At 27.6% G+C, this 11311-nt stretch overlaps 1 protein-coding gene across 6 annotated transcripts in view; it reads left to right on the plus strand.

Annotated features, from left to right (window-relative positions):
* cpx (complexin) overlaps nt 1–581 on the plus strand; it is a 597058-nt gene extending 596477 nt beyond the window's left edge. For all 6 annotated transcript variants that reach the window (XM_067053072.1, XM_067053061.1, XM_067053065.1 and 3 more), the window contains one exon: nt 333–581. In XM_067053072.1, coding sequence (XP_066909173.1) covers nt 333–406 — 74 coding nt within the window. In that variant the 3' untranslated portion in view covers nt 407–581. The remainder of the gene's footprint in view (nt 1–332) is intronic.
* The last annotated feature ends 10730 nt before the right edge of the window (nt 582–11311 follow it).

Below are 11311 nucleotides of genomic sequence, written 5' to 3' on the forward strand. Positions count from 1 at the left end.
TATATACATATATATACACACACATATATATACATAAAACCTCCTTAGTTTTAATAATTATCAATGTATACAATACATCAATTAATTATTTGTTGAAAACTTTGAAAAAATAAAAATTAATAGAAGGGTGAGAAAAAAATATTTAAAATCAAAATGGCTTATCATGTCATAATATATATATTTATACAGTTGTTGGGGTTTTTCTTCTTTAGTTTTTAGTTGAAAGAGTAGAAATAATCAGCGATTAATGTATTTTTTAATATAACATCATCATTGTAACATACTGATATATTTTTTCAAAAAACAATACCTAATCATTCATCTTATTTCAGAATTGAAGAACACAATAGAAACACAAGTTAATGAGCTGAAGTCCCAAATAGAAAGCCGGTGCAGCTTGCAGTGAAGAAACCAGATTAGACTATACGCGTTGGTGCAACATTGATGACATAAGAGACTTATTTAGATATATTATTTAGATAATGCATATGGTATTGAAAAAAAAGTTAAAAATGCTGATTGTGCAGCCATTGATACTCGGATATTGTTAGTAGGAATTTTGGCCTTTCTTAATGAAAACAATGTAGTTGAATTAAGAAGAGAAGTTAAACCTAAAGATCGTTTAACTTCTCTTCTTAATGAAAACAATGTAGAAAGTATAATCTCTAAATATAAAAAGAAGTTTTTTGTGCCTTAAAAGCAGTTAAAACTAGATTTATATTTAGACCTTTACTAACCTTAAATCAACCTTTGATTTTTTGAAAAATGTGCTCAATACTATACCATATTTACTGGCTGCACAAAAACAAATTTTAAGTTTTTAAAAACAACCAAAAAAAACCTACATTTTTGGATGAGGTATGAAGCATTTTTAAAACAAGTCTAACTGCTTTGCCAAGCATAGTTATATAGTACTATAGGGATGTGTATGTCTTTGTTCATGAATGTGTTCATGTGGAAATAGTTTTACGAATGAATGAGAGCGTGTATGCCTTAGAGTATAAACAATTTTGTGATACAATTAATGAAAAACTATTAATCATGAAAAGAAAGGGGAAAGAAATAAAAAGTTTGTGGAAAAGAACTAATGGCATCATATTAACAGAACAGTTAACCACTCAGCAAGGTCCTTATAGCAGTTTAAAATAATATATTAAAAATACTGGCATCATATCTAAATTTAACAAATAAAAAATGTGATTAATAAATTGTACAACGAGTTTCATGTATAGAATTAATGTTAGTCTTAGCCCTCTTCTTTGGGAGAATCATACGGCTCAAAATTTAATTCAACTTTTTTTTTTTATTGCCATGAGTCAATGCCGAAATATTGTTTTTGCAACAATGAGTCTGAAACTTTGTTATTGCTTGAAAAAGTTTAAAATTTAAAATTCGATCAAGTTATTTTTGTTGTTGCATTTCAACTGCTCTTAAATTTTAATTACTCATTTTAAATTAGAGTTTTGATTTTGTCTATAAAAGATGAGTACAAGAATCAAGTGTTGGGCTATAACATACTTGTACCGGAGGGGTTCATATTGTTTTTATGTCTATGAAATCACTATGTGATCCCAAGATAATTTAAACAAAGAAATTTCTTCGACTCATGAGCCTTCTATAAGTATTAAAATAACTTAAATCGATTTTGACTATACCTATATATATTAATACATAAAATAACCACTTTGCAATGTGCTGTATGTATAAGTATAGTCTATATTATGACTCATTTACATTAGTTCAGTTTTCTCTTTTTTTTTTTTTTTTTTTTTTTTTTAATGTTAGTCTCATAATTGTAAATAAATGTTGGTAGATGTCAGTGAAAAAACAATGTTTAGATTTTAGAAATTTAATAGATTGTTGAAAGATTGTTGATGATAATTTAAATTTGATGTCTTGTAGCATTGTTATGTACATATAAATCAAACTTGACAGGGAAACTTTTATTTTGTAACTATAGTCTTCTTAAGAAAGCCTTTCGATTAAAATTATCAGTCTGTAAATCGGAAAAATTGTACTTGATTCAATAATTTACTAACTTAAAATACTTTAAATTCAAGATGCTCCAGATTTGTAATGTTTTCATTCCTTAAAAAAAAAAAAAAAAAGGAATAAAATATTTATTTGATCAACAGAAGAAACTTTATGTACACTTATAGAAAATTTTAATCTAAGCAATAAGAAATTATACAAATTTAATTAAACTTGACTATTTCCAAATTTGTTAAAACTCCATTAAGATATTCTCTAACTATTATAGATAAAATTCACAATAAAAGTGTGTTCCGCCTTGTTAAAATGCTGTTGATAAACTTTTCCCAGTCCTCAAGACATTAACAGATAGATACTGTATCTAAAGGAAGGTAAAACGCTATGTAAGATAGATATTTTCATTTCCGTAACAGACCTCAGGGTCTATCAAGTCAAAAATATTGTGATACCAATTTTTTAAAAAATAATTTTTGGTCTCTAAGTCTCTCTTTCTCTATCTCTTTCATCTCTATCTCTATTAGACATGCTTTGCTTTAAATGTTCAATATAGATAGTCCAAAAAATAAAAGTAATAATAATGATGATAAAATTAATATTAAAAAAAAAAAAAAAAAAATACATCATCATGAATTTAGAGTTATGGTTGCTTACAGATTCTGAGGACTGTCTATATCTTAATAACAGTTTTCAGTGTTTTAAATTCATCTTTTTGTAGGATATCAAACTCTTTGCATGGTCTCTTGATGTTTCAATGTTGTTTCAATGTGTAAGATAACTTTTCTCTTTATGTAACACACTGCCCTTTCAATTTATTTTAAATTTATGTTAAATGCAACTGTTATAAAGTTGATGGGCAGTGACATTTTATTTCTATGTATCATTTGTTGCTAGTTATTGTGTCTAAGCTTTTGCAGTATCCTTTGCATGTACTATTTCTCTTTTTCTTTTCTTTTAATCTCAATTTCTGTCATGTAATCCATAGTGTTTATATTGTATTTTTTTTTATCTAATTATTAATTTTTTTTTTGTTTTAAAATAGAATTTTATTAATTTGAAACCATTTTGTAATTAAAACCTAAATATTACCGTCAATTATATAATTTCTACTTATATATTATATTATATATATTTATTATCTATTTATATACTGAGTAAAAAACCGAATTTACAATGAAGTATTTTAATAAATTGCTTGCAACTAATCTGAAATTCAAAAAGAAAAATATTTTGAAATTATTCAAAATACATGCCAGACTTTTCTCTTTTATATATATTTTTAAATTTGAGATATTATCATCTATGAAGAAACAACTTAAGCATTAATTATTTTAATTTATTCCGTGATTTTTAAATAACCAATGGGATATTTAGTTCAATATAAATATTATGAAGCAACAATCCTGCCATTTTATTACTTACAATAAATTAAATAACTTTAATGCATTAATATGATAAGTAATATTACAATCTTTATTTAGATGAAGGTATGAATAGATTCTTAACATATAATGTTTTTGAAAACCATATCATGTTTTTTTTTTAACTGAATTGACAAATAAAAGACCACCTTTTTATTATTAATTAAAAAAATGGGGTAATTTTGTATTATTTTAAAAATATATCTTCATATCATAATTATAGTTAATTAGTATTTGTAAATTCGGCATTTAACTCATATTATTAAATAAACACTATAAAAGAAGTGACCCTACGTAGCTCTAGATTTTCAGCATGCTGTCGGTCGATGTTAGCTTTCTCTTTCACTATCAATGTTGTCTTGTCAATGTGCTAAATAGATTCTGTTAGGGCTACACGCTTAACTTTTAGGATGACCCAATACTTGACCTTCAACTTAGAAACAAAAAATCATTTTGTTATTATGAATAATTTTTTGGATAAGAATATTTTACAACTTTGATAATATGCACCGAATACTACACATATTTACTCTGTATTTTCTAATCCTATTTTCCTGGAAATGATTTCATATCACATTTGTCATTAAACTTGGTTCTGAATGAGAATTCCATTATCAAACATCAATTCTTGTGGTTGAAATATATATTTAATATCTAATGCTAACACTAAAGTTGTATACATTAAACATGAACACCTTTTTCATAAAAAAATAAAATAAAATATATAAGAAAATAATAAAAATAATGATAGAATTAGCTAAACTCCTTGAACTGTGGTTATTTAAAAAATGTTTTGAAGTAATATGTTATTCAATCTTATTGTTGTTGTATAACTTCTAAGTTGAAAATAATTAATATTGTAATCACCATTCAGAGGTTCACCAACCTAGAGGGTTGGAAATGCATATTTTGAGTTATAATCACAGCTTTATATGCTCATAACTTATTTTATAAAAATAATTTATGTGTTAATGCTGTTATGAATTTATTATTGAATAATCAATATTAATGATAAACAATTGGAGGTCTTGTATTTGGGCTCTATTAGTTTTTTCTAATGTCTGATCCATCAATATTCATATATATTATACAAACATATACATGCATAATCTTGCTATATGAAATTGTGATCATAGTAAATAATAATCCAAAGGTGCTGCGAGAATATCGAGCCCTTTATTTTCCAATAGTATGTAATGTATGTTGACAAGGCATAAGACCCAGAAGGGATGAAGATTCACTTTAAATGTAATTGTATAGTGTATATATAAGTGATTGACAAAAAAAAAATTAAAAAGTAAATTTAGGAGTTAGTCTTCCTAATTCCAATGCATTCCTGAGGAATTAGGTTTTAAATAGTTGGTCTAGAAGACCTGTATAGAAGATCCACTTTGGTCTGTTATTTTGTAAGAAAGACAAAGATAACCCATGTAGATGGAGCACATTACATGTATAGTGTATCAAGTGGTTCAACACTCATTATAGATTGTTAGAAAAAATGTTGATTAAAAATATTACATAGATCAGGTTATATTTGAATTAGCTTTAATTAATATTTGTCCTTGTTTGTTACCAAAAAGATAAAAATAAAAATGATAAAGCTTATATTTAAATAAAATTACATTAAATTGTTCTAAAGAGTTTACTAGCTACCGTATTGATTGAAAGAGATAATGTTATTTATATAGTGTTCAGTTATAGTTGTTAAGGTGAAGTGGTTTGCTTAAAAAATAAAAAAAAACTTTTTAAAATGAGATATAAAAATGTATTTTTAGTAATTCAGCACTTCAATTAGCCCTTTTCAAGAAATTTGTTATTTATTGTTTCAAAATAAATATTATGCCTTTAAGAGATAAAAATCAAGAAATATAGCCAAATACATGTGAATTTATAATGGAACGAATAATATGCTTGTATACAAAATAAACAATAATTTATTTCTACTGTCAATACACTTGTAAGGTATATGTTCTTATAAAATATTTTAAAAAATGGTTTTAGCCAAATAATAATTATTGATTTATTGACTGGGGTTGTTGATTAAATACAAGTTATTGTTAATGTTTGTCTTTCTTGTTTGTCTGTGTTCTGTTTAACATGCCTTTATGTATCTTTGATCGATTAATATCAATTAATTTTATTGCTAGATATTATTGAAAGTTCTCTCATATTTCTTCTAAACTTGCCAATCCATAAACATAAAAAGAAAAATTTTACCCAAGAGTTGTTCGAGCAGGTTACTAAAAAGTAATTAATTATTGGAGGCATCATCAGGGAACAAAATACAATAAGCCTATATCTCAGTCCTCCTTCAGAATTCGAAAGTTTTAAACAAACTAAAACAGTGTTATTTCAATATTTACTCAGTTAATTTTAGTATTTTTAAACATTTTTTTGGCCAATTTAAAACTAACTATCTCTAACAACTAAAATGTCAAATATAATTTTATTATTCCATTTAAAAAATTGGATTTTTTGAATTTCTTGATCATGAGGCTTGACAAAAGTTGTGTTTTCTGAAATGTCATTTTCAGTTCAAAGCAGCAGTTGTAAAATATGAGTGAATAAATTAAGTTGAACTTCAAATTTCAAAGTGTAAGCACAGACCTAATACCATTGACGATTAGTGGTTATCTAGTGATAAATTAACAATACTAAACTTCCAACGCTTGTAAACTGATCTTTAGTAACCCAATTCACCAATCAGTGATCAAAGAACTCTTTTTAAAATTTTTGATTAAATTCTTAATAACAAGTATATACAACTGCTGATGTCAAGCCATACTCCTTTAATAAATTTCCTATCATTTAGACTTAAAACTTTTGTTTTATCAATAAGTTATTTCATTTCATGAACTATTTAGGAACCAAGGCATAGAGCGAAATTAAGAAATTAATTAACATTAGTTTATGTAGTGATGGTTATCTAGACCTTGCAGGGTCTTGGGCAATAATATATTGCAGGACCCCACTTACAGTAAGTGGCTCCTGAAGGGTTTAGAAGGTATGGAATACTCCTTAGAGAAAATAAGAAGACCAGAAACCCTAAAACTGAAGTTCATCAATAATTTATAAATCATTTATTTAATTCTTTAAAAGAACAGAACACTGGGTGGTAAGATATAAGGTTTTTTTTTCATTTCTGAGCTGTTAATTTTTTTTTTTATATTAAAATAAATATCTTGGAAGTTTATATTTTATCTTATAGCACTGAAGGTTAAGATGGCCTAGGTGGCAGTCAGAAAGAAACTTGAAATAGTAAAAACAAGTATTAATTGTAAGCTAACATTCTGGCTCACATTGCAGATCTTCCTAAATCATTAAATAGACAAGATACAAAACAATGTTGAACTGTTGTTATAATTAACATTAAAAGAAAATGATAAAAATATGAACAAAAATAAATTGAAATGAATAAAATAGTAATGAGTGATAAAGTTATGGACTACATTAAATAAGAAATTTACAGCTGAAGTAATAAAAGATAAAGTAAATAATTTATAATAAACATCGTAAAATTAAAAAATAGAAAGATATATTAAAGAAGAAAATATTGTTAAGTTCCTCATTATAGTTATCATCTTTTTATTTCACCATATTTGTTATTAGTTTTATTAATTACGCGCCTACTCTTATCTGTTATTACTTCAGGCACATATTCTTTTTTTGTTATAGTTCATTACTGTATCAGTTAATTATATGTATTTTATTTTAGCTGCTTGCATTGTCTTTCAGTTTACTCTATTCATATTTGTCATTATTTTATTTTAGTCAATTCCTACATTAGTGCTTCAATTATATTTAATGTATCTTGTTTATCTAGCCCTGATGAAAACCAGCAACATAGGACAAATTGATTTTTTTTTACAATTTTGAGTTTCTTTTTACCACTGGAAGTGGAGCAGATCATGTGTAACATACTGTATTACCAACCCCAAGGACCCAGGTTCGTATCAGGCTGTGGCAGAAAATTATTTATATTGTGTTACTGTACAGCTGTGAGTCAATCCTATAGGTTGGGGAGCCCTCCAGGGTCTACCCAGCCTTATAAAGTGAGTTCTATTCTAGAACTTCACTGATGTTAATAATATTATCAAAAATCCATCTTCTTACACTTCACCTTTCAGGGATTATATATCTTCATTTTTGTTGTAAATAATTTCCATTTCTACCTTTTATGCTTGTTTCTTATCGTGAATTGTGGATACTTGGAGCTAAATCATGACATTTTGAAATAAAATTCTGAAGTATACCAAGGCGAACTAGATAATTTATAAATAAAACTATTCATTTTAAAGAATAAATGTACTCATTTAGGCTGCAAAAGCTGTCATTATTTTACCTTTCAATTATTTTCTCAAGATATATTAATGAAAGGAATAACATTCGTCATTGAAGAAGGTAAGGACTAGTTTTCTACCGTTTTACATTCATCAGTTCTTTTAACTGTCCATGCTGCAATTACATAATATTATTAATTGAAGTATGGAAATAGAAAAAACACTTAGTCCATTAAAACAAATTTTACTGGAGAGAGAAACACCGACAAAGGAATCAATCTAGTTCATCATAGATATTTTTCCATTACTTTTGTACATTGACAAAAATAAAAAAAACTTTGCATTCTCATTAAAACCTTACATCCTATAATATTTTTTCCATTTTATCAGGAATATCCAAATTTAACAACTATGAGCTAGGTGAGGATTTGCTTTCTATGTGATCTGCCGTAAGGGCAAATCAAAATTTTAAATTTGTAATGTTTTTGATCCCAACTACTTTAGTAGTATTTAGTAGTTTAAACATGAATGAGAATCATATTAATTAATGCATCCTATTACTTGTACTAACTTTGTTGAACTATATTTAATTACTAAAACAGGAGAATACTTTATGAAAAAACAAATAAAACACTATAATTTACAACAACCAATTGTAGAATGAATAAAGCTAGATTTGTGTATTTTGCTAGTCTATCAAAAATAAATATCGATTTTTTAGTTTGATTCATCAAGTTTGTGATTTGATGTTGTTGAGGTAGTGTGTATAATTAGTCCTTGCACAAATTTATGAGGTGAGCTAACTACATGAGAAGGCATCAGCAATGCATGATTAATACATTAAGGTATGCTGGAAGGATGTGAATTGATTATAAGATTCCAGGTTATCCCCATCACTCCATAATGCTTTAAGGTTATGTAGGGGATAACCAGCCCTGAAGTAATTTTTTTTTAGTCCTTGCAGAAACAGATACTACTCTTTGTAAGGTAGTCCTTTACATTAAGAGGCTAGCCAGTATTCACTGTATATTATGGCCTATGGGACAGTGACAGCTGATGAACATTCCATCTTGGTTACAATCCGATATATTAACACAAGAGGAGAGATCCAGGGAAGGCAGAGTTGAATTGTAACATAAATTTTCTAAAAATAGAGTTAGAATTGTATGTTCCATTATTGTTTCTTATTACTCACAGCTTTCTAAGATGATGAATCCCTTAGGTGGATTAAAGTCTTTTATTTTATTTTTTTTCTAACTCCCAAAACACAATAATAGTTATAAGATAATATATGAAGTAATATAAATGTCTTGGATTGTGTTGTTTCCTGTTTATAAAGTTAAGCCCCATTTTAAGGAATTTCCCTTTGCGGCGAAAAATGTCTTAATAATTCCATTTTAAATGAAAATGTGTAATTTTTTTTTTTCTTATCCCTCTTAAACAGAAATAGACATGAATTAGTAAATGCATTATGTGAAGGAGAAATATAATTTAAATTGAGTACTACCTTTTTCTAGGTGAGTCCTTGAAGTATTGAAATGGTCGTTCTGTTGAAACTGTTACTATAATATCTGGAGGTGTGGGGTCTCCGTGAGGTGATTAGTAGTGAACAGATAGATAATTAAATAAATAAAGTAAAAAATAATAAGAAGAAAGGAACGAAAGAGGGGAAAAGAGGTGGGGTATGAGAAGAAAAGACTTAAGGAAGGTACCCTTTGATCAACCCCCCTTGATAGAGTTTCTGGAGCTCTTCCTACCCTGCCACCTCACCGAATGGGGGATGGGGTGAGTTAGCGGAAAATACGAAACCAGGAGATTACTTGACTTTAGTGGAGATCACTTTAAATAAAGTTTATTTCATGAGTAATCTCCTCTTAGCTTATTACCTTAGTAAACACTAAAATCTGTTGAAAAAATCTCTTAATAAACAGCTTTGGTCTTCAAAAACATTGATGTATGGGTTTTAGTTTTTAAAAAAATCTATGTACCTTCAGAATACATTAAGCATAGGTAAGTTATGTAGTTTAATTATAAAGACACAGTGCATTAGATTTAGTTTAAAAACAAAAAAAAATTAATACCCCCTCAAATTTAGAGAAAATACGTTTAAAGATACGTAAAATTCAAAACAGATAGATATTTTATTATTTGTTCCATATTGATATAACACAAAACAATTAATTCGAACAACAAACCATTTTTTAATAATTTGCAGCAGTTTTTTTTATTTTATCCACTTATTTTACTAGCTAAAATATCTCGCTTTTACACAATAGTTTTTTCAGAATTATTAAAAAGTTTGTCTATTGCAATAGCTTCCAAGCTTATGAAGTTGTCAGGAAAACGACTACATACAGGTACTTTTCATTTCAGAAGATTTTTATCATGTATAAGCTTACTGCTCCATTCGTTCCCTGATGATTTGAAGCCAAAAAACTTCCTCAATAAAAACAAAAAAAGTGTATATTAAACTGGTAGTTTCTGATCTGTATTAGCGCAATCTAACAGTCTTAAGCTTTGTATATTAATATTTATTAGCTAAGCCATAAAGTAAATGTATCGTCGATTTGAACTGCCGGGAAGTGGGGAAAAGTAGAGGTCCTTTTGTGACTGATGACTGATTTGACTAACGACATTGAAGATGAAACGTTGATGTCGGACGATGGGGGTGTAGTTCAGTTTCAGTTTGGCTTATGTTAAAGGCTTGGTTCGTGCTCTAGAAGTATTCATGATATTGTGTTAAATGTAAAATGTTTTACCATGTTAAATGTTATAAGTATAGCATTGTGAGCAGCGCTATTTAATGTCATGTTAAATGGTTAATGCATAAGGGTTACTAACTGATTTTCTGAGCAACTCGTTAAATAACCTCTCCTTCCAAAACTTCATGTTATTGTTTACTTCTAAGTTTTGATTACCGTAATTTATTACAACATCCCTAAAATAATTGAAAAGTAGAAGTGTAAAAATTTTGGGTACTGATTGTATTTTTAAAAATTCCAAAACACAAGACAAAAGAAAAAAAAACATAACACAAACTACTAACGTCATTCTCCATTTAACTAACAGACTCTCGACTATGTTACATGTCATATCGTTTTAACATGGTAAAAGAAGGAAATATTTCTCCATTTAACATGAGTTTTTCCATTTAACACGTTTTAACATGTTAAACTAAATATAATTATGAATACTCCTTCTATTTCTGCAGTCAAATGATGCCAATTTTTTATTGCAAATGTCTAACCTGTATAGTGGATATCTACTCAGGAGTTTGAGCAACCTCCTAAATTCCTAGTCAGTGACATTGTTCAGTAACGATAGTTAAGGGAAAGAATATAGTGGAAGGTTACTGTTATTATTCGTTGTCCTAAGGTGGTGAAGCATATTGTTTACAGTCTAATTTTGTGATCTGTTTAAATGTTATCATTGAACCATTGTTTTGTGTTGTATGTAAAGATTATACTTCAAGGGGTATTCATGATGTGTTAAATGTAAAATGTTTTACCATAGGGGTATTCATGATGTTGTGTTAAATGTTATATGTTTTACCATATTGTGCGCATGCGCTAGTTAGCAAATGAACATATGCTACTTCGTGTCCCACAATAGACTATTTTT

Source organism: Halyomorpha halys, unplaced genomic scaffold (assembly GCF_000696795.3).
Source record: "Halyomorpha halys isolate HHAL.00 unplaced genomic scaffold, Hhal_1.1 Scaffold116.1, whole genome shotgun sequence".
NCBI classification, from domain to species: domain Eukaryota; kingdom Metazoa; phylum Arthropoda; class Insecta; order Hemiptera; family Pentatomidae; genus Halyomorpha; species Halyomorpha halys.